The sequence below is a fragment of the Malaclemys terrapin genome, chromosome 5, assembly GCF_027887155.1.
Source record: "Malaclemys terrapin pileata isolate rMalTer1 chromosome 5, rMalTer1.hap1, whole genome shotgun sequence".
NCBI lineage: Eukaryota > Metazoa > Chordata > Testudines > Emydidae > Malaclemys > Malaclemys terrapin.
In genome coordinates, this window is record NC_071509.1 from 70,575,591 (window position 1) to 70,603,553 (window position 27,963).

Genomic DNA, 27,963 nt, shown 5'->3' on the forward strand with positions numbered 1-27,963 from the left:
AGCATTCCACCAGTGGGGGTTAGTTCTTAACCTGTGATTTCTGCAGGTTCACATAGTAGTCATGCACACCATATACCCACCCCCAACTAATAGCATCCATTCATAACTACTCACTACAGCAGGATTTGACCTGAGAAACTCTAGAATTTTGTTTCAATTTATTAACTCAGAATGTTTTGAAAAGTTTTTTAAATAAAGTTTTCCCTTGGCCAGCAAGGGAATTGTCAGCCTGAAGTTCTCAGCAGCATCTGGTGAGGCTCTCAGCCAAGTTCTTCAGATACTGTACATCCACAATGACAGCCCATTGGCCTTTGCTGTGGCATTTGCTTAATCCTCAGAAAAGACTTCCTGGATCTAGGAAATTTAATTCCTGACTCCTTCGACCCAGATGCTGGCCAAAATGTAGTTTGCAATCTGTATGTAATCTGTATTTTTCCCTAGGAACTGGCCTTGCTGTTAAATTTTTCTAAAACAGTCATATTAATATGTTCAAAAATCCACTGCTGAGTTTCAGATAAAGGATCACATCTGTTCATGAAAATCTTCTTCTCAGCTGGGTTGCAATCTATGCAGCTGTTGCTTACCGGATGGAACAAAGTTTTGTCCTACAGGAATGAGAAAAAAAAATAGAATTAAGTAGTAAATACCAAGTGATTAAAAGTGTTCTCATTTTCTAGAACTTGGATTAACACAACCTTAGTTGAGATTATTTAATTTTCTATAGATATTCTCTGAGCAATAATCTGGAGTGAAAAACAAAGCTGTTATTGGGGAGATATAGATAGCTGAGTGATTTCTTAGGACAAAAAGTGTTTGTCTTTTACCTCAGAGAATAAAAGCACAGAGACAAATGGCAACAAGCAATGATCTAATTTCCTATCTTTCCATCTTCATGAGATTCTAAGAAAAGTCTGATGTGCTTTCTGTATACGTCTGATACAGACTCCATGTGGCATTGGTTGGACAAGTCACTTAAATGCTCTCCCTCACTGTCCCCACTTGTAAAAAGAAGATGATAATATTTGTTTCCCTGCCTTATGGAAGTTTTCTGCGTATTAATATTTGTTAAGTTGCTTAGAAAACAAAAAATGGATATTTATTATTAACTGGGAGTTTTGGTTAGCTGGAGTTTGGTAAAATCAGGACTGCACTGTAAATAATGCAAGCACGGTCCCTTACAATTTGATTTACATCTGTCTAAATTCCAGCTGCACCGCTTGTTAGAGAACACTGAAGACTAACACATTGAATCTGAATCTTAGGTAAGGAAGAAAATATCCACTGGGTGCTAATATTTGAGGGTTGGAAAATTCTAATGTATTTGGATTTTGTGTGGTGTGTGGCTGGTTAGATAGCTGAAAAGTTTCCGTTTACTCTAGCTGTTGAAATAACATGTTACACTTACTCTAGCTGTTGAAATAACATTTCAGATAATCCCTGGTAAACATATCCAGGTTTTTCCCTCTGTGCCAGGCATGAGCCTGCCAACATTTAATACTAATCCAGGATGTGAACACTTGCACAGCCACAGAGTAGAAGGCAAGAAAGAGAAGAAGAGACAAACAAGAAAAGGTTCCTGTAATTTAGTCTGACCTATTTCTGGTTTCAGTACCTGCAACAGACAGACCAAATTCAAAAGTGCAAGGCCCAGTTCTGTCCTTCTTGAGGCTTCTCACCTCACATATCATCACTACCCAAAGCTGGCAGCTGAATACAACTTTTTTCGACATATTTAAAGTAAAAATAATTTACAGAGACTCTGTCATTGCTGACAGGGCTAAATTGGACCATAGGCTTTATTCAGATCACTCATATGCAGGCTCCCACTTTGCTTTCCTCACCTCTGCCTGTCCATTGCATTTGTGTGAGCTGGCAGAATGTTTCAATTTGCAAGAATCCTGGTCTTTCAGGGCTAGGCTGTGCTATTAAAGCAGTGCCCTAAGGAAGGACAGATGCAGAGCCATGCTGCCCAATGAGAACATGAGACTCCCTTGTGCAGGTGTGCCCTTCTTTTTGAGGCTGATCAGCTCTAGCGGTCAGGGCTAAAGGGGTGTGGAAATTGCCCCTCCTTGCCCCCTCTGTGGCAGCAAGTGCTAGTGCCAAGCAGTCCCTGCACCCAGGAGAGTGCTGTGACTGTAACTGGCCCATGCTCTGGGGGCTAGGGAGAGGAAGACTCCCTACGTCCTTCCTAACCTTTTGCACAAGGGCCAACCACATTCTGGTCCTCTGTGCTTTGAGACATCAGGCTCCTAGGAAACTGAAATACCCTGGTTGTACACAAGCAGAAAACAACCTGTTCCAGCAGGAGAAATGTGCTATTCAAGAGCACTACTGCCTTCCCAAAGAAAGCCTGTGCACTTCTGGGTTAGTACCTGTAGTGCAAATTTTTGGATTCATTATGGTTGCTGCTTTCCTTTTACAAGTTTTTGTAATTAGAAAGCAGACAGTGTCCCTTTAAGAACAGTTTTTTATTACTCTGAAAAACTTCTTGGTTTCTTAAACAAATGTTTATCCATTGTCATCTCTAGTTTTCTCTGGCCTGAGGTTTAATTATTACTGGGTCATGGATTTCAATGGAAATGGAATCAGGACCATAAAGGGTAACAGTAGTTTGTGCTCTAAAGCATAATTTTCCACTTGCAGCCAGAGGAGCATAGGCATAAATCGTCCTTCACAGACAGCATAAAAAGCCACAAGAAATCCTCCTGTAGATTTCAGTTCTGTCAGGAAAGAGAAATGAGATTTTTTTCTCTGCATGTGGGCAACTCTGAATATTATTTTAGAAAGAAAACCTTTTCCATAAGATAATGGACATACTAGCAGGCCTGGACTGCTCAAGTAATTGGTTTGATGTCTCATTACCTTTCACTTCTTCTTTAACTACAGCCAAGGTCAGTAGTGACTGAAAGTCATTATCCTTGGATGTCTGCAGTAGTTTATTTAACAGGAGGTGGTAGTCTCAGCACAGTTTCTCTCAGACAGGTGTCCTCATGATAAAAACCACCATAAGAATGATACACCCATTAACAGTCTCAGAGAAGCAGCTAAGGGCCTAATGTGCATGGTGAGAGAATTCCTCTGACAGTTTGTCCCTGCACCTCTGTCAGGCAGTCAGAGCAAAATGCTCTTTGTACCTGCTTTCTGGCTAGAGAACTTTAGTTTCTGATGTTGTAAATCTAGCACCTTTCCTAATCACTACATTTAGAGTAAAATTATAGTATAATTAAATTGGTCTTTCACAACTGGTTTGTTTTTTTAACATCTACTAAATCCGTCCCTACTTAGTGTGACAGACCCAGACCAGTGGGGTACAGGAGTCTGGTAGAGGGCAAATATACTGGTCACTGGAGGAGTAGTTTTCTGTTCTCTGAGTGACCAGAGGAGGGGCTACACTAGAGTATTCAGAAACCTGCTAGAACCAGTTAAGGCAGGCAGGCTAATTAGGACACCTGGAGCCAATTAAGAAGCAGCTTCTAGAATCAATTAAGGCAGGCCAATCAGGGCACCTGGGTTTGGATTCATTATGGTTACTGTCAGTTTGTGGGGGGAGTGTGAGGAGCTGGGAGCAAGAGGCACAAGGAGCTGAGAGTGAGAGGGTGTGCTGCTGGAGGACTGAGGAGCACAAGCGTTATCAGACACCAGGAGGAAGGACCTGTGGTGAGAATAAGGAAGGTGTTTGGAGGAGGCCATGGGGAAGTAGCCCAGGGAGTTGTAGCTGTCATGCAGCTGTTATAGGAGGCACTATAGACAGCTGCAGTCCACAGGGCCCTGGGCTGGAACCCGGAGTAGAGGGAGGGCCTGGGTTCCCCCCAAACCTCCCAATTGACCTGGACTGTGGGTTCTCCCAGAGGGGAAGGTCTCTGGGCTGTTCCCCAACCCACATGGTGAATCTCTGAGACAAGAAAATCCGCCAATAAGTGCAGGACCCACCAAGATAGAGGAGGAACTTTGTCACACTGGTGTCAGGGGTGGGATCTTGGGGTGCACAGCACGGCGGAAGAAGGAGGGTGATTTAAACAAAAAAGGGAGAGGGTTTATTTTTTTTCACCACAATGGATGATGTCGTGCGGGCACTGATACAAGCTATGGCGGCCCAGCAGGAGGCTACCCGTGTCCAGGCAGCCGCCCAACAGGAGGCAGTGTGGCTGCAGCAAGAGACTAATCGCCTGCTGATGGACCAGGCTGCTCAAGACCGAGCTATGTTGCGAGAACTGGTAAACCAGGTAAAGTCCCTTACAGAGCTGAATCGCGGCCATGATGGGACGCGGCTCATACAGGCCAGCCATTGGCTGCAGAAAATGACACTGGAGGATGATGTAGAGGCATACCTTCTGGCCTTTGAGAGGACAGCCCTACGGGAGGACTGGCCTCGAGATCAGTGGTCTGGCATCCTTGCCTCATTCCTGTGTGGGGTGGCCCAGAAGGCCTATCATGATCTGCCTGAAGAAGCTGCAGCAGACTACCCCCAGCTGAAAGCAGAGATCCTGGCCAGATCTGGTGTAACAACAGCAGTGCGGGCCCAGCAGTATCACGGTTGGAGGTACCAGGAAGACAAAACCCCCCGGTCCCAATTGTATGAGCTCATCTATCTTGCATGAAAGTGGTTGCAAACAGAGTCCCGGAGTCCGGAAGAGATACTAGCGATTCTGGTCATCAACCGATACATGAGGGGACTACCACCAGACCTTCGTGCCTGGGTAAGGCAGAACGAACTCTCCACCTATCACGAGGTTGTCGCCCTGGTAGAGAGGCGAAGGACAGCGAGGAACTGACCCGAGCAATTAAGGAAGAGGCACCCCGGGTTAAACTAGCAGCACCAAGCCCTAAAGTTCGGGTGACTGGGCCACCAGGAGGGCCCAGGTGGAAAAAGAGAGAGGCTGAAGGCCCATTAGAGGCCACAAAGGGTTGGAGCACTGAGGGAGAAGAGGAGTGTGATGTTAGACTACCCAAACCAAGAGACCGGGGAACGCCTAGGGCTCCATACAGATGTATGCCTGGGGGGAGTGGGGACACATAGCTGCACAGTGTCCCAATGCTGAGGAGCCTATGCATTGTAACCTGGGGAACTGGGCAGATCCATGCTCCCTAATCCACCTTGTGGGGGTCTCACTAACCCCACATATGTATACCAGACCAGTGAAACTAAATGGGGTAGAGACCACAGCACTGGTTGATTCGGGGACTACTATCACGCTTATCTCAGGGAAGCTCGTGAAGCGTAGTCAGCTGCTGCAGGCTAAACGTACGGGGATAACGTGTGTCCATGGGACAGTTAGTTACTACCCCACCATCCCAGTAAAAATTGAGATCCAAGGGAACACTACTGAGATAGCAGCAGGTGTAGTCCCTAAACTCCCATACCCAGTGCTCATAGGGAGGGACTTCCCAGGGTTTGGAAACTTACTCCCACCCAGTAGGGGGATTGGAGAAAGATGGGGACCCTAAAATTGATGAGGCATCCACAGCAGACTGTCAACCCCCAATCTTCTCTGAAATATCTCCAGATTTGTTCTCCACTCCCAGACAGGGTAGAAAGACAAAAAGGGAAAGAAGGGCAGCTAAGGCCTTGGGAACCCGAATACTGACCCAAAGCCAGAGGGTCGCTCTTGTAGGTAGGCGGACCCGCGCAGCTGAAAAGGAGGCCACGCAGGAGGGAGAAGCACCTGATTCTGACCCCCACCCTAATGCTTCTGAACCAGTAGAGGCAAAAGAGACTGGGCTCCTAGATCTGGGGCAGAAGACCCAAGGTATGACAACATTAGGAAGGAAGTGACTGAAATAGATGGGGTCCCCGTGGAAGGAAAAACCCAGGGACCAGGACCCTACTTCATAATGAAGAAGGATCTCTTAAACTGGGTTGCACCAATACAGGGGCAGAAGGTACAGCAGATCCTAGTACCTCAAAAACACCAGAATGCTGTATTAAGTCTTGCTCATAGTCATCTTTTTGGGGGGCATTTGGGGGTAGAGAAGACCCTGGCACGAGTCCTACGACGGTTCTTCTGGCCTGGAGTACATGAAGAAGTGCGGCGGTACTGTACCTCCTGCCCGGAGCGTCAGTTGCACAGTCCCCGTCCCCGTCCCCACTTGAGGGCACCTTTAGTACACCTTCCCATCACAGAGGTCTCCTTCGAGCGAATAGCCATGGACCTAGTGGGACCCCGGAGAAGACAGCTCGGGGCCACTAATATATACTTGTTGTTTTGGACTATGCTACTCGCTACCCAGAAGCCGTCCCCCTGCGGATCACGGCCTCTAAAACTATAGCCAAAGAGCTGGTGGGGATCTTTGCCCGAATGGGGCTACCGAAGGAGATATTAACCGACCAAGGAACCCCATTTATGTCGAAGCTAATGAAGGACCTCTGTACGCTGCTCCATATACCTACCCTGAGAACTTCGGTCTATCATCCACAGACTGATGGGTTGGTAGAAAGGTTTAACCGAACCCTCAAGGCTATGATAAGGAAGGTGGTAAGTTGGGATGGGAAGGATTGGGACACCCTACTACCCTACCTTATGTTCACTATCCGGGAGGTACCACAGGCCTCAACTGGGTTTTCCCCCTTCGAGTTATTATACGGGCGTCACCCCCGTGGCATACTAGATATCGCCAAAGAGATCTGGGAAGAGGAACCCAACGAGGGGAGAAATATAATAGAGCATGTAATGCAGATGCAAGACCGGATAGCCCGGGTTACCCCTATTTATGGGAACATTTGGAGAAGGCACAGGAGGCCCAGAGAACCCATTACAATCGCCAGGCAAAAGTGCGACAGTTCCAACCAGGGGATTGGGTTATGGTGTTGGTACCCACGGTAGAAAGCAAGCTTCTGGCCCAATGGCAGGGTCCCTATGAGGTGGTTGAACCCGTGGGGGAAGTAACCTACAAGGTGCGGCAGCCAGGACGCAGAAAACAAGAACAGATTTATCACGTTAACCTTCTGAAACCCTGGCATGCAGAAGAGGCATGCACAACGGTTCAAAAAGACCTAACCCAGGAAAACAAGCCTTCCAAACAGGTGAGAGTGTCTCCCGATTTAACACCATACCAGAAGAATGAGGTGTCTGAGATGATCTTCCGGAACCAAGATGTGTTCTCGACAAAACCGGGTTGAACAACTGAGACATATCACCACATCGTCACAAACCCTGGGGCCAGAGTAACAATGAGGCCCTATCGGGTGCCAGCGGCAAAAAGGGAGGAAATAAAAGCAGAAGTAAAAAAAAATGCTGGAGTTGGGGATCATCAAAGAATCCCACAGTCAGTGGTCCAGCCCAATCATGCTGGTGCCCAAACGTGATGGCACCACAAGATTTTGCAAGGACTTACGGCGTCTAAACGAAGTATCCCAGTTCGATGCGTACCCCATACCTCACATAGATGAGCTAGTGGACCGTCTGGGTAATGCCCAGTACTTGACTACCCTACACTTGACAAAGGGGTATTGGCAGATTCCCCTTGCAGAAGACGCAAAGGAAAAGACTGCGTTCTCTACACCAGAGAGTCTTTTTTTCAATATACTGTCCTCCCTTTTGGACTACATGGGGCCCCAGCTACCTTCCAGCGCCTCATGGACAAGCTATTATGCCCGCATAACAGTTATGCTGCTGCCTACTTGGACGATGTGTGGTCATTCATACCCCAGACTGGGAAACCCACCTGGAGAAGGTGGAGGCAGTCCTCAGTACCTTCAGGCAAGCTGGCCTTACAGCAAACCCTGCCAAGTGCGCTGTAGGGTTTACAGAGGCCAAATATCTTGGCTACATCGTGGGGAAAAGGTCTGGTAATACCCCAAGTGAACAAGTTAGATGTCATCCGAAATTGGCCCCGACCAAGTCGCAAGAAACAAGTCCGGGCGTTCCTAGGTGTGGTGGGGTATTACCGTCAATTTATCCCCCACTTTGCCACAAGGGCAAGACCACTGACAGACCTAGTGAAAGCCCGTGGACTGATCTGGTGAGATGGTCTGACGCAGCAGAGGAAGCATTCACAGACCTACGGACTGCCCTCTGCAATAACCCCGTACTGATAGCCCCTGATTTCACCAAGGAGTTTATCCTGCAGACGGATGCATCGGAAGTAGGGTTGGGGGCCTTTCTATCACAGATAGTTGGGGAGGAGGAACACCCAATTCTATACCTCAGTCGGAAACTCCTTCCAAGGGAACAAAAATATGCAGTTGTGGAGAGAGAATGCCTTGCTGTAAAATGGGCCATGAAAACATTGCGCTACTATCTGCTCGGGCGCAGATTTGTCCTTGTGACCGACCATGCCCCTCTTCAATGGATGCAGCGGAACAAGGCGAAGAACACAAGGGTGACCAGATAGTTCTTATCCCTCCAACCTTTCTAGATCCGTGTGCAACACAGAGCAGGGAGCCGTCATGGCAACGCCGATGGCTTGTCACGTGTGCACTGTCTGGCGTCCCAAGCTGCCCAACCCCTTGGCATTGAGCGGGGGGGGGGGGGGGGAGAGATATGTGACAGACCCAGACCAGTGGGGTACAGGAGTCTGGTAGAGGGCAAATATACTGGTCACTGGATGAGTAGTTTTCTGTTCTCTGAGTGACCAGAGCAGGGGTTGCACTAGAGTAATCAGAAATCTGCTAGAACCAGTTAAGGCAGGCAGGCTAATTAGGACACCTGTAGCCAATTAAGAAGAAGCTTCTAGAATCAATTAAGACAGGCTAATCAGGGCACCTGGGTTTTAAAAAGGAGCTCACTTCAGTTTGTGGGGGGGAGTGTGAGGAGCTGGGAGCAAGAGGCACAAGGAGCTGAGAGTGAGAGGGTGTGCTGCTGGAGGACTGAGGAGCACCAGTGTTATCAGACACCAGGAGGAAGGTCCTGTGGTGAGAATAAGGAAGGTGTTTGGAGGAGGCCATGGGGAAGTAGCCCAGGGAGTTGTAGCTGTCATGCAGCTGTTATAGGAGGCACTATAGACAGCTGCAGTCCACAGAGCCCTGGGCTGGAACTTGGAATAGAGGGAGGGCCTGGGTTCCCCCCAAACCTCCCAATTGACCTGGACTGTGGGTTCTCCCAGAGGGGAAGGTCTCTGGGCTGTTCCCCAACCTACATGGTGAATCTCTGAGGCAAGAAAATCCGCCAATAAGCACAGGACCCACCAAGATACAGGAGGAACTTTGTCACATTAGATACTCATAGAAGCTCTACAAATGGCAATTAAGGAGTTAGAGTGGATAAATTGAATCATGCTTTATCAGACTCAAACCATCTGGAGTGATGCTAAAATAAAAATTGAGGGCAGGTCCCTTTACTGGAAGAAATGGAAAATGAGAGGGATTGGCTAATATGGCAACATGGCAAAATTTGCTTCATCTGAGCATTTTATAAGATTAATGACAAAAACTAGAGTACTTCACGTGACATGAGACGAATTAAAAATAAGAATTCCATGTGATCACTAAGAAGGTGGGGGGGTAGGCATGGGGTGGAACAGATTAACAGATGTGGTCTTTGTTTATGAAAAGGGGCTGTTTGTTGCCTACCTATAGATTATTATTCTTATGGATACTTTTGCACCATTAGTTTAAAATTAATAGACACTTAAAAAACAAACAAACAAAAAAAAAAAACGTACAGCCAGACCATGTTAGGAACATTTGCCAGCATAGTAATGTTGGTTAGAGGTGTGCTTTTTTTGAGACATTTACATGTCAGCAGAAGCCCTAGTGCAGATACAGTTATACCAGCATAGAAGTGCTTTTGGTGGTCTAGCTTATTCCTTCGGGGAACTAGTGTAAGCACTTTTTGCTGGTATAATTTGCATCTACATTTGGAGGGGTTTTGCTGGTATACTTACATTGGCAAAAGTTTCTAGTGTAGACCTGGCCTATACCTGATGTGAGGCAATCAAAAACTATTTAATACACAGTCAAGCTCAGCTGAGAAATCAGCTTAGACCTGAGTAAGGGGAATATATTTAACCATTAGTTTTGCAATGTCAGCAGATCCTTGAAGTTATGTAGCCAAACCAGAGGCACTTGTGTAGCTCTGGCAATTAAGAAGATAGACTGCTACCAGGTTTGTATTATGGTTAAGACTGTGTCAGCGCTTTCATCATAAAAAAAACATTTTCAAGGAATTTCTAATTCTGATGTAAACTTTTGGCTTGTCCTTAGAATTTTTATGAGATCTCATCCCTCTAGATAACAAAAACAAAGCAGTACAGGGGACTTAATGGAATGTACACTATAGTGTTTTTGAAAGTGATACTATTTCATTGGCTGTCTACTGGAGTCTGTCCACATCAGAAGTGATGAACCAGGTACAGAAGACAGCTCCAGAGCTGCATTTTGTCACATGTAACTGGTACACTAAGCACTAATGAAGTGTTAAAGTTCTTAAAGCTTCTTTCTAGCAGCTTGGATAGGCACAAAGATCAATTAGAAGTGGATCTGAAGCAGGAAAGAACTATTCTAGGGGTACAAAGTGAGATATTCAGCTGGTGTCCATTGGCATAGCTCCACTGACTTCAATGGTGCTCTGCTGATTTACACCAGCTGAGGAGCTGGCTCAGATACTGTAGCTGGATTACAGATGCTACCTCAGTTTCAAAGATATCACATTTCTGGAAAACCCTTTGACACGTCTCTGCTTGCAATGTAAATACTGGATTAAAATGCGAAGGTCAATAACGAGACACCCAAGGAAAATGTCAGTAGCTAAACTATTTCTAATGGTTATAGTTCAGTTTACTAGAATACATCATCTCAAACTAGAAAGTGCTACTGAGATATGTGCTGTAAAATCCAAGCCCTTATGCTCAGCTTGAGTAAATGTGGGAGCACGGGGGATGATGGTTCTGTGGAGGGATCCCTCAGCATTTCAAAGAAAACTGCACAGATTGCAACAATGAAAGGGTTAATCAAAGTCAGTAACTTGTTAATCTTATTTGAAATCCTGTTAATATTACTATGGCACTGTTTGCTCTGAACACAGTTTCCAGCACAACCACATATTTTTAGTGCTTTATAAAAATGGGTTGAAACAGCAGATCAGAGGGACACCTAAACTGTTTACCCTTGATTTGTAAACTCCCTCTTTTTTGTGGGCTTACAACAATGCTTTTAATGTTAATTTTTGTGTGTGATGTATCTGCCAAATATACTCTTTAAAGTATAGTAAAATATTAATGTTTAACTCATGAGCAGCATTTCTTGCTGCTGTCACACAGAATAAAAATATTCCCTGTGGTGCCTTAGGTGTCAAAATGGTAAAGCATCTTTCAAGGAATAAGGGGCTCACCCTGTGTTGGATCAAATCTGTATTAATTTAACTTTGACTTAAGTAGCTGCAAATGCACACAATGTGCATAAATGCCTACTGCATATTAAAAGAAACATGCTCTACAGAGATTCTCATTTAAGCTAAACTGGAATAAACCATAATGGTTTTTAAAACCAATGTCTTTTGACTGGACAAACACATTGTTCTCCAAATTCAGTACAGACTCAAGATAGTATGAATATCTGAAAATGACCCAAGGTGACTCCAACCTTCCTATAGCTCCAATGCTGGTTACCCTTCATGCCATGACAGTCATACAGTGTGACAGGGCTACTGTGCGAAATGGCATCGAAGCAGAATTTTCTGGTGTGAAGAGGTTCCCCGGGGCGGATGTCTTCTCTCCAACCAAAGGTAAAGAGCTACAAAAAAAAAAAAAAAAAAGGCAAGATGATACTATATGGCTGTTGAAAGACATTTAAAAATAAAAACCAAACCAGTGTATATGCCCTTCCTTTGCATGTTATGGAAAAGTATTAATTAGACACCAGTTGATGATATAGTGATTCAAAGTTCTGTTGGTTAAATGTGTGCATTAACAACACCACAGAACAAACATCAGAATGGAACAACTGCTAGTTCTTGGCAGAAAAAAAAATTCAGATTACACAAATATTAGTTATTCTCCCAGTTCTAAGAAGAGGGGGAGAGTTCCAGAGTTACTGACAAAAGAAATTAGTAAACCTTTGGAATCTCATATGTAGGCAGCATTTCAGAGAACACAGGTGCAAAATAGGGAGTTTAGAAGATCATCCTAGCTTAGCCTCATGCACACAGCATTTTTCTGACCTTCACTTAGAAATCACTGGGGTAGTATCTCAGTCAATTACATAGATAGATCATTCCCCTGCCGAATTTTTGTCATGTTTAACCTACAGTTTCTTTTATTTATATGGTATAATATCATTTCCTCTCTTTTGCCCCCTTTTCCCAAGTCAGACATTAAGTTCTATCCATCTCCCTCCTCTACAACTTGTGATCTACATGCAAATCATCAAAGCCCTTCTTCACGTGGTTCTGAGAGAGATTCTGGAGGTTTACAGTCAGTAACAGTGTCCTGCTCAATCAGACATCAGCTGCCTGATGTTACTGTGCAGCACCACAAAACGTTCATTCATAAGATGCAGGAGACAGGCCGGGCATCATCACATTTAAAGATCTGGCATTTTCCTTTCACGCGAGCCAATGTGTAATACAGGTCACAAGTTTTAGGTTTAATATATTGGTATTAGTTCTGCAGTACTGTACTAGCAGAGTTAATTTGAAAGCTGGTATATTTTATGGTGCCAACTCTTAGCTCTTTGAATAGCTGTCAATTTCCAGGTAGTCTCAGTTACACCTATGTAAATCCAGGCCATTGCAGTCAAGGAGATCAGAACTTGGCCCTGAGTACCTCTGTCTTAGGGTGCATATTTTAACCCTTTCATTGTTCTAGTCATCCTCTGAATTCTTTCTGAAAGTGATGCTCTGTTTAAAATGAAGTGTCGCAAATGATGCACTGTGCTCCAAGTGTGGCTGTATAGAGATGGCAAAGAGAGGAATTATTACCTTCCTTGGCCTGCAGGCAATCCCACTATATGTACAGCACAGCTCCCCCTCCACACCACTGCATCTCATTGTGAGCTCATGTTCTCTTTGTAATCTGCTGTCATTCCCTATTTGTTTCTGCATTACATGTTCTCTAGCCAGCATTTTCCTTGTTCGGCCCTGTGCTGTGCTTATTATTTCCACCTTCCCTCAGAGTATTGTTTTACATTTATCTACAGTAAAGGACCGTGGACAGCTTTAACATGGTTTTTAAACCAATCCTTGCTTTGTAAAAGGTTACATCATTTTCTCCATTTCTTTGTGCTTCTTGAACAAAGACTCCCATATCCCCTGCTGAGGTACCTTTTTATGTCATCAGCAGTGGGAGAAGCAGGATTTGTCACTGCAGAAGCAAGGCTGCTGCTTCACAAAAGTATAAGCCTTAAAAAAATTATCACTGTTAGTCTGCAAGCCAAGTTACAGTCCTGAGCTCAAAATAACCAACAATAGACATCAATGCAAAGCTGGGAATCCCAGCTTCCCAATGGTGTGGAACAGAGGTTCTGAAACTCTCTCACTCTGTTGACTATTTTGTAAGAGACAGAGCCTCTCATGGGCCATATTCTAATCTCTCACTGCTTAATTCTCAAAATATTTCATTCTGCATACCAGCAGGAAGGGCGCTACAGACACTGGTGATCTATGGACCTTGAGAACCGCTGCCATACAGAATGCATTGATACTCAAATTACCAGCTTGTGTCCTCATCTCCCGCCATTTCAATTATTGCATGATTTCTCTAGATGATGGCTTGGGGACTGATAGAGATAAATGTTGTGAACCATATTGTGACATTGTGCAGTCTATATGGTTTTATAAAAACTTGATAATAAGTCAATATAATGTAACAGATAGTTTTAGAGAAAATACGGTAATAAGTGAATGTAACGTAACTGGGATATGCCTCATGCAAAAGGACTCTTGTAAGGTATCATTACAAAGCTTATAATCTACTGAGTATGATCATCTGATTTGTATAAATGTACCACTCTTGTATCTAAAACTAGAAATATAAAATGTAACTCTGAGGGCCTATTGTAATTGTGTAAAGTGTGGACCATTAATGATGGTTTGGAATCTTGATGACTCCCATTGTCTGCAGATGGCTGTATTTACCTGTGAGTCTTCCTGTATCTATGTGTGCTGGCAAGTGAGTAATGAAGTCTTGCAGTGACATGTGATCATGTCACCTGAACTGGAATCCATCTTTAACCTGGTGCTTTTCCAGGGGGGGTGGGGGTGGAAAACCAGAGAGACAAAGAGTTCCCGCCTTATGCAAAAGATATATAAAGTGGGGAAGAGAACAGAGAGGGAGAGGCGCCATCATGAAGAATCCCCTAGCTACCACCTGAGCTACAACAAGAGCTGTACCAGGGGAAAGAATTGTGCCCAGGCCTGGAAGATGTCCAGTCTGAGAAAAACTTACTGAAGCATCTCTGAGGGTGAGATTATCTGTATTCAGTTTGATTAGGCATAGATTTGCGCATTTTATTTTATTTTGCTTGGTGACTTACTTTGTTCTGTCTGTTACTACTTTGAACCACTTAAATCCTACTGTCTGTATTTAATAAAATCACTTTTTATTTAGTAATTTACTCAGAGTATGTATTAATACCTGGGGGAGCAAACAACTGTGCATATCTCTCTATCAGTGTTATAGAGGGCGAACAATTTATGAGTTTGCCCTGCATAAGCTTTATGCAGGGTAAAACGGATTTATCTGGGTTTAGACCCCATTGGGAGTTGGGCATCTGAGTGCTAAAGACAAGCACACTACTGTGAGCTGTTTTCAGGTAAACTTGCAGCTTTGGGACAAGTGATTCAGACCCTGGGTCTGTGTTGGATCAGATGAGAGTGTCTGGCTCAGCAAGACAGGGTGCTGGAGTCCTGAGCTGGCAGGGAAAACGGGAGCAGGGGTAGTCTTTGCACATCGGGTGGCAGCTCCCAGGGGGGTTTCTGTGATCCAACCCGTCACACATATCCTGTCTGAAACCTGAGAATTCTAATTTTTTAACATACAGCTTTCATTTCCAGCCCTAGTGGTCTGAGCAATAGTGGACCTCAAACCTCCAGACTATCCGGGCTTTTTTTTCCTTTGTCTTCTCAAATTGTTGCCTTTTGAAACAATATCTACTCTTCTTTCTGCAAGTGCTGCTTCTCCCTGGTGTTGCCATAATAAAAGCAAACTCAGCAGGGACTGGAACTCTCTCTTAGAACTTCGCAGAAAAGGAGAAAATTAGATTGGAGGGAGGAGCAACTGCCCCAACACAAATATTAAAATCCTGTATTTACAGAGACAGTTCACTGGCATCCATCACTCTTTCATTCTTATCACTTTACACTGGCTCATCATTTTGTGATTTCAGACTATCCTCCACTGTCCTGGGAATTCTGCTTAGTTTGATATCAAGTCTGGTATTTTATACTCCAGCTAATGTGTGAAGATATTACATGGTAACAGTCTCAGTGATGAGCTCCATGACACTCCACTTGTTACTTCCCTCATAATTTGATCAGGGCTGGCTCCAGGGTTTTTGCCGCCCCAAGCGGCGCAAAAAAAAAAAAAAGCCGCGATTGGCTCTTCTCTGCATTCACTAAAGCTGTAATAGTGTCAAGACAGCTAGAGTTTGTTTGACACAAATGTCCTTTATAAACTCATGTTGCTTATCACTCATTGCCTTTTTCCTAGGGCTTGATCGTGTGTGGTATAGGAAACCTCTGGTGAATGCTTTCAACTCTCACTGAAGTTGGTGGAAACAGAGCACATAACATCTGAGGGCTGTGACTTGGATTACATGCCTATGTAAGGGACTAAGAGCTCCCCCATCCCAGTTTAGGCTGCTTGGATGTTTTTTCTGGGTGTTTAGGAGAAAGGAGATGTTGAGTGCCCACCTTCTGCCTGTCCCTTCTTCCCCAGAGCATATGATCAGGGAGGGTCCAGAGCCATGACTTTACTCTGCTATTTGCTAACCAGTACAGCTGAGCTTGGGCAGACAGGTGTAATTGCTGCTGGCACATCCCAGTTTACTTATGTCTGATCCCTCGCCCAGGGCTCTGCCTGAAATCAGAATCTAGCCCTTAGAAGTAAGAGATGGAAAAGACTTATTTACTCATCCAGACTGGCTCACTGCCAGAACAAACTTGTTTCCTACAACATATTCTTTGTGTTCCCTTTGTTTTTCCTTTCTGTTGAAGTTTCCTGGATCTTCATTTTTAAAACTCTGAAACTACAGAGTTGTACATCTGCAGTCCGCTGATCCCTCACTCCTCACCAGGAATTTAAAAACGACCACAAGCCTTTTGTCTGCAGTTTTGTCTTTGGAACCTTGGTATAGAAGGTCATCTTTTAGACTACTGAAGGCTGCATAAAGGTGTGCCAGCTAGAAGTGCTGCCATCTTTATTTCTTGCCCCCAATTACACGATGTGAGCGAAGTCATACAAAATATTATATCACTGTCTCCAGGCAGGGTCAGCATACATTAACTCCTGTTATACAGGTCAGATCTTGCCACTGATTTTTCTACTGAACTCTCCAAAAATTTCTATAGCAAGTTATCAAACTGGATCAATAGCAAATATGCTATTAAAAAAAGACATAGGTACAGTAATAAAATACTCGATACCCTAATCAACATTTTTGATTTCTATCGGCAAATACAGAAATCAGGATAAAGAGCTAGCAAAAATTAGAATCGTGTATTTACAACTCTGCTGGAGCACCCTTTTAACCAGGCCCATTTTCATGGATTTCTGACAAATCTCAAGGGAAATTACACATTTACATTCTCATTCCTTGTGAGACATTTCACTTGGAATATTTAAACTAGAAAATGTACTTAAAGCCTATTGCAGGTACCATTACTGCACTGGCAGTAAGATGGGCTAATGATCTAGCAGGTCTATTTCATCTTACATTTCTGTGATTCTTGGATTTTTTTTTTATTTCTCTAACTGGCAGATTTGAAAAAATGAGTAAAATGATTCCTACCCGTGTCATGGGATGCAGCCCCCATTGCCAGACTGGTGCCTCCTCCTGATCATGCTGGGGATTAGCTTGAGGCAGATGCCCACGTCCGTGGTCTGCACACCATCACTCTGTCTCTGCTCCTGCCTACGGCTCCCATGGATGGTAGGTGAACCTTCCCTTTTTGAAGGCTAGCCCTCCAGCTCCACCCCTTCCGCCTGGGCCCCTTCCCCCCACCCACTGGAGACCTGAGCCTGCAGCCAGAGGACCCCCCCGGGCTAGCCAGAGCCACCCCAGCCCCGCCTAGAGCTGAGCCCCCACGGGCTTCAGGGAAGAGGGGGAGCAAGGGTGGAGCCTCAGGACGGAGCATGGGCAGGATCACAGCTGGGTTAGGGGAGACTAAACCCTAAGCTCCCAGAACTGCAGTGTCCTCTTCTCAACAGCCTTCCGGCTACGTCGCCTCTGTGTTTGCCCCTTCTGGGAGGGGTATCTCTGTCCAACAGTCCAGCCACTTCCCCAGTGGTGAGTAAGGGGACCTGGGCCTGCCCACTACTCTAGGACCCAACCAGGGACCCTGTAAATAGTAGCCTCCTGCTGCTCCCCTGTAATCTCTGTCAATGCTGCTCTATTTTCCTAGGCTACTTCCCATCAGGGCACTCAGCTGATCAGTCCTAGGAGCCAACCACTACTTTGTCCAAGGTGCTTATGTTCTCTCTGCCCTCCAGGTACAGAGTCTTTACTCCCTGGACTCCCAGCAGCAACTGACCCTGCTCTTCCCTGCAGCTCTTTTTATATGTGCCTACTGGGTCCTGACTGGTTGTTCTTCGCAGCCCTTCTCCTATTGGTTGCTTCCTGTGCAGCCTTCCCAGGGCTACATTAACCCCTTTTTGGCCAGTGTGGGATGAAAGCCCCATCACGCCTTGCCACAAACACCTTGCAGGGTGGATGACTTTCCGTCAAGATTCTGAAGATCTCTTAGAAAGTATTCGAATCTTTAGCTTCATATGGTGCCTAAAATAATCCAGAAACCAGTATAATGTAAAGAACCACTAAGAATAATCAAATAAAAAGCTGCTCACCATTGCAACAGTAAGCACTAAGCCCCCCCCTCCACTGCAAATATTTCTGCATAATGAATCTTCTTTGCTTCTTCAAAATTGATTTTTTTTAAGTTTAAGAAGAAGAGGTTACTCACCCTGTGCAGTAATGGTGGTTCTTCAAGACATGTGTCCTCACGGGTGCTCCACTTCAGGTGCACATACACCCCATGTGCTTTTGATTGCAGATTTTCATTAGCAGCATCAGTTTGGTCTGTGCATGTACCCTAGACATCATCGTGCCCCATACCGAGGGAATATAGGGCTATGTGCAGGGCCGGCTCCAGGCACCAGCCGATCAAACACGTGCTTGGGGTGGCACCTTAGAAGGGGCGGCCAATGTTGCGGTGGCGGGGGACGCTCGTGCTGTTTTTGTTTTTGTCTTTTTTGTTCGGCGGGGCAGCACTCGAGGGTTTTTTTTGTTTGTTTGTTTCGGCAAGGCAGCGCGGGGGGTGTTTCGGCGGCGCAGCGCTGGAAGGGGCGCGGCGCGGCACTCCGGGGGTTTGGGAGGCACGGCGCTCGAGGAGGGGCGGGGGTTTGCCCGGGGCACGGCGCTCGAGAGAGGGTGGGGGTTTGCCCGGCCCAGCATGGCGCTCCAGGCGGGCGGGGATTTGGGTGGCCCGGCGCAGTGCTCCGGGGGTTTGGGCAGCCCGGCGAGGCACTCGGGGGGGTGGGGGGGAGTTGGCCGGCGCAGCCCGGCGAGGCACTCCGGGGGTTTGGCCAGCCCAGCAAGGCGCTCGGGGGGCGGGAGTTTGGCCGGCACGGCGCTCGGAGGGAGGGAGGGGTTTGGGTGGCCCAGCGCAGTGCTGGGGAGGGGGGCTTTGGGCGGCCTGGTATGGCGCTGGGGGTGGGGTGTTATGGCGGGGCGGCGCTCTTCTTTTTTGCCTGGGGCAGCAAAAAAGTTAGAGCCGGCCCTGGCTAAATGGGTGAACTGCCCTCAGTTTCTTCTCCACTGCCTAGTCTCACAAGAAACTCCAAAGCGGAGGGGAAGGAGGGTGGGTAGTAGAGCACACATCGGGACCCACATCTCAAAGAACCACAGTTCTGCACAGGGGGAGTACATTCTTCTTCAAGTAGTGTCCTTATGGGTGCTCCAAGTGCAAGTGACTCCTGAGCAGAACCCCCGAACGGAAGGAGGAGCTTCAGAATCTAGAATTACATCACCAGCTGCCACATCCAATCTAGAGGCATCGATTAGGGTATAGTGTCTTGAGACAGTATGTACAGAGGACTGTGTAGCAGTGCTGCAGATCTCAGTTATGGGGACTGTGATGCTGTATGGAATATGTAGGACACTTTATGATATTGTTGATACCAATATTATAAAATTGCAAGGAATCTGACCAGATATACCGTGTAAGATATCTGCCAAAATGTTACAAATTGCCAAGTATGATAATCATATTTATATGTTTGTATCACATTTGTATAATGAATTATAGATATGTATGGTATATCTGTATTTCCAAACTTGTGCTGTGTTTTTGGGTGACACCCCCAGACAGATTGGCATCAGCACTGCCTAGCCTGTTTGATGGCCCATCAAGTGTCATCTATTGTATAATGAACCTACTGAAAAGAACTAGGGGATACACCTTATGCATCAGCAAGGCATGTGGTATGCCTGTGGACAGAGAACCTAAGGCTTCCATGCCATGTGCTGTGAAGTTTGTCTTTGGGACAAAGGAAGTACAAGCCACATGGCAAAGGCAGCTGCAGCATCTCCATTTTGTCTTCAGTCCTGCTTCTTACCTCTGAAGTAACTTTTCTACAAACTGAAGCTCTGAACAAAGGACTGAATGACCCATCCACACTGTGGATGTGTTCCAGAGGGACTTTTAAGCCAGCAAACTCACCAATACTGCTAAGAACCTGATATATAGACTTCGAAGTCTGTGTGTGTGTGTGTGTGTGTGTGTGTGTGTGTGTGTGTATATATATATGTGTATTTATATATATATATCTATATAAATCATATATATATATGGTTGCATTACCATTTAACAACTCTCTTGTTCTTTCTTTTTTCTTTATAATAAACCTTTAGTTTTAGACACTAAAGGATTGACTGGCAGCATGGTGTTTTGGGTAAGATCCAACCGAATATTGACCTGGCAATGTGGCTGGCGCTTTGGGGCCAGAAGAACATTTTGTATAGTGAGCAGAGTTTTAAAATAACTTCTCATTGTAACAGAGGGTCCTGTGGCATCTTTAAGACTAACAGAAGTATTGGGAGCATAAGCTTTCATGGGATCATTGTACAGGATGAATTGTAGATCAAAATCCCTCACTTTCACAGACCTTGGGAGGCAGGCCAGTCCTCGCCCACAGACAACCCGCCAACCTTAAGCATATTCTCACCAGCAACCACGCACCACACCATAACAACTCTTGTTATATATGCCATCATGTGCCAGCAATGCCCCTCTGCTATGTACATTGGCCAAACTGGACAGTCACTACGCAAGAGGATAAATGGACACAAGTCAGATATCAGGAATGGCAATATACAAAAACCTGTAGGAGAACACTTCAACCTCCCTGGCCACACAATAGCAGATGTAAAGGTAGCCATCTTACATCAAAAAAAACTTCAGGACCGGACTCCAAAGAGAAACTGCTGAGCTCCAGTTCATTTGCAAATTTGACACCATCAGATCAGGATTAAACAAAGACTGTGAATGGCTATCCAACTACAGAAGCAGTTTCTCCTCCCTTGGTGTTCACACCTCAACTGCTAGCAGAGCGCCTCACCCTCCCTGATTGAACTAACCTCATTATCTCCATACTTGATTTATACCCTCCTCTGGAGATTTCCATTACTTGTATCTGAAGTGAGGTTCTTACCCATGAAAGCTTATGCTCCCAATACTTCTGTTAGTCTTAAAGGTGCCACAGGACCCTCTGTTGCTTTTTACAGATTCAGACTAACACGGCTACCCCTCTGATACTTCTCATTGTACTGGACCTAGGTGCTGATTGGGGGCCAGAGAACTGGAATACAATAAGTGGGATGTGTGATTATTCTTTTTTGCTTCTTGATAACCAGTGTGGGGATCAGAAGCACGGTTTGTGACTGGTTGGGTAATTTAACTTCCTTGTTACTCACCAATCTTGGGAGTATCTGCTCTCCTTTTTGCAGTCTGCCCTGACCTTGGCATTTTCAGTGAGGGTTCCCCCTGGGTCACAGGGATATTTTTAAGTATGGCTGTAAATGTATACTGTGATGAGCTTGTAGAATGAGTTAACACTCTGGGAGGAGGTTGAATGCTAGCAGAACTATAATACACAATAATACATCTGGAGATCCATTTTGAGTGTCTCTGGGTAGAAATAGTAGATCCTTTAGATCTGACTGCAAATGGAATGAACAATATAGGAGATTTCCTGAATGATTTAGTTCTATCTAGGTAGAAAATTAGCGCTCTCCAGACACTAGAATGTGGAAAGCAGTCTACAAAATGGAATTTAGATGGTTTTGGAAAGAAAAATGGTAGATGAATAGTCTGATTCAAATGAAATTCAGATGATACTTTAGGGGAATCTGGGGTGTGGCACAGGAAACCTTGTCTTTGTAGAATTGTGAAATGAGGGTCTGCCATTAAGGCTCCAATTTTGTCCACTCTTTGGGCTGATGAAATAGCCACTAAAAAGGCGGTCTTGATAGATAAGGTCTATAATGAGCAGGTTGCCATTGGTTTCATGAGATTTCTAAGAACCAGATTGAGGTCCCAAACCGAAGTAGGGACTTTCACCTGTGGAAAAGTGTTTCCCAAGCCCTTCATGAACCTTATAATTGTAGGATGAGCAAAGAGCGAGAACATCTCAATTGTGGAATGAAAAGCTGCTAATGCAGCTAAGTGAACCTTGAGAGAGCTGTCAACCATGTTTTCTTTAAATGCAACAGGTAGTCCAGAACCAGTGGAAGAGTGGCAGATTCAGGAACAATTTTCTGGTGGTCACACCACTCACAAAATCTTTTCCACTTTTGAAGGTAAGTAATTCTGGTAGACTCTTTTCTACTTTTTAGTAATATCTGCTGTTCCTCTGCAGAACAGGCTGACTCTAACTCATTGAACCATTGAAGAAGGATGCCTTGAGGTGAAGAGTTCTCAGATTGGGATGCAGCAGTCAACCAGTGTCCTGCAAGAGGAGTGGAGGAATGATTGGAGGATTTATTTCTGGACAGAGAGCTAGGTGAAGCAGGTAAGGAAACCATGCTGCCTTGACAACGTCAGGCCACTAGGATAATTCTGGCTTTGTCCTGTCTGATCATCTTCACCATGTGAGAATCAGAGGTATTGGGGGAAACGAATAAAACACCTTCCTGTCCATGGGAGGAAGAAGGTACTCCACCAATGAATTGCAGTAAACCGTCCCTTGAGCAGAAGAGGTGGCATTTTTTGTTTAAGGCTGTGAAGAAGAGGTCCAACTTGTGGGAACCCCCAAGTTTGAAATATGTCAGTAAGTATCTGAGAGGCCAACTCCCAATCCTAGTCTTGGGGAAAAGATCTGCGGAGAGCATCAGCAGTGATATTTTGCCTGCCAGGAAGATTCACTGCAGAATTCTTATGCAATCCCATATACAGCAGTTCCATAACTTTATTGCTTTGGTACAGAGTGAAGGGGACCCCTTCCCACCTCCACCAGTTGATGTAAAATATGCAGGCCATATTGTATGTCATGACTCTGATAGACTTGTCTTTGATGAGAAGCAGAAAATGAAGGCAGGCATTTCTGACCACCCTTTGCTCCAACAGGGTGATGTGGAGGGTGGTTTATTGGGGTGATCATCTGCCCTGTACAGTATGAATAGCAAGGTCTGCCCTCCCTCTCCCTCCATCCTAACAGATTGCAGTTACCGTTGGCACCAGTCGGAGGAAGGGAACTTCCATACCTACACTGTGATGATTTCTCCACCAGTTTGGGGAGTGTTTTCTCCACTGTTGGGGGAACTGATACCTGTTGGTATAAGCTGTGTCTGCTTGGTGAGTAAATTGTTCTGAGCCATCCCTGGAGACACTGAAGGCATAATCGGATATGATCTGTCACAAAAGTGCAAGAACATTATGGGACTCCAAAGTTGAAGACAGTTGTTGACTGAGGTTTGAGGGCTCATCTGAACAGACCTGCCAAGGTTTGATAGCCCTCAGCATCTATCCATGGGAAGAAATTCACTGGCTACCAGGGAATCCAAAGATGTCCCTATAAACTGTATATTTTGTACTGGAGTCAGGGTGAATAGTCCCACATTCAATTGCAGGCCCAAGTCCAGGAAAAGGCAAGTGTCCTCTGCATAGCAGAGAGCACCTCCACGTAAGACCAACTGTTGGGATATGAAAACAATACCATTGCCTGTCAATGCAAGTAGGTGGCCATTACCCTATAACCTTTGAGAACACCCTCTGAGCCAAGGAAAGGCCAAACACAGGAGCACTCGATATTGCAAGTGGTCCTAACCTATAACAAAATGCACATATCTTTTGTGAGATAGGTGACTTGCTATGTGGAAGTCTTCGTCATTGGCACAAGGAAATATTTTGTGTAGAAACCTCTTCTCTTTGTGCTGAGCAGGAACAGGTTCTGTCACTCAGGTAGAAAGAAGGGAGTTTATTTTCTGTCTTAATAAGAGCTCATGACAGGGATTGCTGAAGAGGGATGGAGAAGAGAGGTAAAGTGAATGGTGTAGACCATTATTACTTCTAGTACTAATTTGAGGCGATATGTTCCCAAGCTGGTTGAAAATGGAAGAGAGGTCTCCAAATGGGCGGGGAGGTGGGCAAATGATTGTAGCTGACAGTCCAGAGAAAGGGGAGGGTTTAAACGCTTGACTATCCCGTAAAAACTGATCATTAGAAGAAGCAGCAGCCTGCTGTGAACTAGTGTCAGATGCATAGGCGCTGACTCCGTGGGTGCTCTGGAGCACCCATGGGGAAAAATTAGTGGGTGCTCTGCACCCATCAGCAGCCAAGCTCCCCGCGCTGCCTCCCCGCCCCACCCCACCCCACTTCCTCCTCCGTCTCCTCCCCTAAGCGTGCCGTGTCCCAGCTCCTCCACCTACCTCCCAGTAGTTGCTGCCACCAAACCGCTGTAGCAAGCTCCGGGAGGGAGGGGGGAAGAACGGGAATGTGGAATGCTCAGGGGAGGAGGCAGGGAAGAGGTGGGGCCAGGGTGGGGATTTGGGGAAGGAGATAAATAGGGGCAGGGAGGGGGCGAAGTTGGGGCGGAGACTTTGGGGAAGGGGTTGGAATGAGGGCAGGAGGGGGAAGGGCTAGGGGCGGAGAGGGGTCGAGCACCCACCAGCGCCATTAGAAGTTGTCACCTATGGTCAGATGGATTAGAGTATTTCTTTCTCTGGAAACTCTTTTTTTTGGAAGTTCCATAGGTCTCTGAAACCCAGAAAAACCCAGAGAATTGTATTGGGCTGTTTGGGATCTACTAAATTTCCTTTTGTTCCACAGGAGGGTAGGTACCCAATGAATCCAATGTGGCTCTAAAGTCTTTTAGAGCATGGAGTGATGCGTTAGTATTCTTTTTGAACAACTTCAGTCCATCAAATGGGAGATCCTCTATTGTATTCTGGACCTCTCTGGGGAACCCAGATAATTGCAACCATTTAATTGTCCTGTGCATCACTTCTGCAGTGGAGATAGAACGAACTGAGGTATCTGCAGCATTTAAGGTCCTTGAAGGGCTGTCCTGGCCAGTAACAGTCCCTCAGCAACAATAGCCTGGAATTGTTTCCTTTGGTCTGGAGGAATGTGTTAAATAAAAGAATTAAACCTCATATAATTTGTGAAGTTGTACCTTGGCTATTAACACCTGGTAATTTGCAATGCGGAATTTTAGGGTTGTATATGAGTAAGATTTTCACCTTAGAAGGTCCAGGTGCTTCTGCCCTCACTCATATGGGGTGCACTTATGTCAGTGGTGTTTACTTCATTCATTCACCACATCAAGCACCAAAGAGTTGGTGGAGGGTAGGAGAACAGGAACTCAGTCCTAGGAGGGAACATAATATTTTTATTGGCTCTCTTACACAGAGGTGATATTAAGGTTTACCAAATTGTTTTCGCAGGTTCCAGGAGAGCCTCATTCAGAGGGCAGATGACTCTGGATGGAGTTGCAGAGTGGAGAATATCCAACCATTTGGGTTGTGATTCTTTGATTTGTTGAGAGGTATCTGTAGGGAGTCTGTCACCTGTTTGACAAGTTCTTGGAATTGCTGAAAATCATCATCCATAGAAAGAGAAGGATACATTACCACCTCATCAGGTGATGAGAACAAGATGGTAGTCTGAGGGGTAACTTCTTTGCCTGCCGTAGCCTCTTGATCCACAAACATATCCTGTTGAATGATGTGTTGGGAAGGAAAATTTTGTGCCTCCCTATCATTCTGATGAGGCAGGGTTGGGGGCCTGGAGAATTGTTGGTGATAACTGCCCCTGGGTCCCAATATGGCCATTGAGGTTTATATGGGGGTGAGGGTGGCAGCTAAGGTTGCTGCCACCAAGCAATATGTGCTCAGCTGAAGTAATCCCTGTTTCCTCCATGGCTCTTGATACTGGCAAGCAATGGAGACTCTGGATCAGCAGTCACCGATAAGTTCATTAGGTACCTCAAGTGTTGCGGTACTGCATGTAGTTGTGGCGCTGACTATAGTCACGGAGCCGAGCGGACAGTGTGCTTCTCCCTGACAGATGGTACCGAAGGCTTTGCGCACTCTGAGGTAGCTACTGATGTAGACAGGGGCTTGGTCACATGTGGAACTGAAGAGCCTGTTACAGGAGATACAGGAAGAGTCATTATGTCCGATAGTACTGCTTTTCTATGCCCATCTCTTCCAGACGGCACAAGTGCCTTCTTGGAACTAGGTTTTCTGTTAGAGCTACAGGGTATCTCTAACCCACCAGTACTGGAGAAACCCTTAGCCTCTGTGGTACTATGCCTCAAGGTGGAGGCTTCCAAATCCATTGATTTGCTTGGAGAGCAAAGTCTTTTCAAGGTGGACTCATTAAAAGGTGCGTTAGAGCTTCTCTTCTTTGGACATTTAGAGGAGGTCTCTGAAGCCTTCCCCTTTCTAGGGGAGTGCTAGGCCAAGGTCAATGGGGCACTAGGTACCCCCGGAGACTGATGTACAGGGGGTTCTACTGACCTGGCTCCACACCAGGTTGAAGGGAATGCTCCATCATTAACAGTCGCAGCTTGATTTCCTGTTTCTTTCTTGTCCTGGATTTGAGGGCTAAACAGAAGTTACATTTCAGCAGAACACGGGCCTCTCCTAAACAGAGAACACACGTAGCATGTCCGTCGCTGAATGGGATGGCCTCATGTCATGTGAGGTAGCGTTTAAAACACAGTGTACTGGGCATGCCACTCTCTGGGAGGAAGGGCTCCCATGAAGTCCTCCAAATAAAAGTCAACAAACTAATTAACTAACTAGAACTAAATGAATCTAATCTAATCGGAACTAACTAAAATTACCAAAGGCAAAGTAGCTGACATGCACTTGCTGCAGTCTCACTAAGGGACATCTCAGGCACAGATAGCTGAGAAGGAACTGAGGGCAGTTTGCCTGTGCAGCCCTATATAGCCTCGGTGTGGGGCACGAGGATTTCTAGGGTACATGCATAGGCTGAATGGATATCGCTAATGAAAATCTCTGGTCAAAGGTGCGTGGGGCTCACGTGCACCTGAAATGGAGCACCCATAGGGACACTATCTGAAGATGAAAAATAAGTTCCTCTTCAGATGAAAATTAGTTTGCATTTATGTTGCTTTAATTTTCTTTTAGAGATGATAATCCTCATAGTATTTATACTTTGAAACATTTCTTATTTTATTTAAGACTTTATGTTGAAAGGTGGATAAATTAATCACAACTATGTTCCCCACAATTGAAAGAATAACTTTTGGTTACAGTGTAATCTCATCTTGAAAAGAAACCTCCAATTTGTTATTTCAAAATAAAATAGACTGTACCATTTTAACCTTAGAATCATATTTACTTTTCACCTGAATTTTAAAAGTGATCAACTTTCCCCCTCTTCTGTTGGCCTAGTTTAATCTCTGAAAAGCTCCATCTTTATTGGTTTGGAGGATTGAAAATCTCCTAGAGTTAAAAATTCATTAACCTTTCTATCTTCCTTCACCCTGTATGGTGCTCTGCTTGTCTAGAGCTGCCCTCTGCTGATAAATGTTTGAACTACATATTTCAAATTTCAGCCAACCTATTGAAAAGTCGAGTGAAATGAATACAAACAACTTAGAGCTTGATTCTATAGGGTGCCGACCGCCTTCAAAATCCAGGGAGTCCAAGAGAGTTGGAGGTGCTCAGCACCACCCAAAATAGCAATCTGCCGCTTGGAGGACTGACCCCTAAATTATTAAATAAAAATATTTGTCCTATATACTTTACTTGAATTTATACACATTAAATATCTGCACTAGAACTTGCCATTTTTTTCTGAAGTTGTTAATCACTTACACTTATCTGACTGCTAAAGTTAGGGCTTCAATAGTCCTTTCCCAATGAAACCACACTGTTATTTCCAAGGACATATTCTCTTGCATTGTTCTGCATAATATTCTGTTGTATAAATGCATATATGATTACGTGTCAGCCATACAGGAATAATTTAGATGGTCTGTGAAGCATAGATCAGTCAGTTTAAAGAGACACCATTGTTCTGATTCTCTTCTTACATTGGTTTAACTTCATTTCCTTTGATGGAATTACTACTGATCATTAATTTTGGGGAGACTAGAATCAAACTCATAGTATTTTCTTAAATTAAATCTGCTTATAGTCACTCTAATATTCAGAAAATCCTGCAGTCATTTATTTCCAACTATCGCCTCCCTCCAAAAATTCTCTCACCTTCCTATTACCTCCCTCCCTTTCGACACAGGAATTTTATTTCAATGGGAGTTAGGTGCCTAAGCACCTTTGAGGATCGGGGCCTAGTTGTCTTCTTCAAAGATCAGTTCCATTCTCCTTCTCCACTA

At 45.1% G+C, this 27,963-nt stretch overlaps 1 protein-coding gene across 1 annotated transcript in view; it reads right to left on the reverse strand.

Moving 5' to 3' along the window:
* Positions 1-235: 235 nt before the first annotated feature.
* GALNTL6 (polypeptide N-acetylgalactosaminyltransferase like 6) overlaps positions 236-27,963 on the reverse strand; it is a 911,072-nt gene continuing 883,344 nt past the window's right edge. The window contains exons 15-16 of the mRNA XM_054028868.1: positions 11,519-11,668; positions 236-605 (exon numbers count right to left, since the gene is read on the reverse strand). Coding sequence (XP_053884843.1) covers positions 438-605; positions 11,519-11,668 — 318 coding nt within the window. The 3' untranslated portion in view covers positions 236-437. The remainder of the gene's footprint in view (positions 606-11,518; positions 11,669-27,963) is intronic.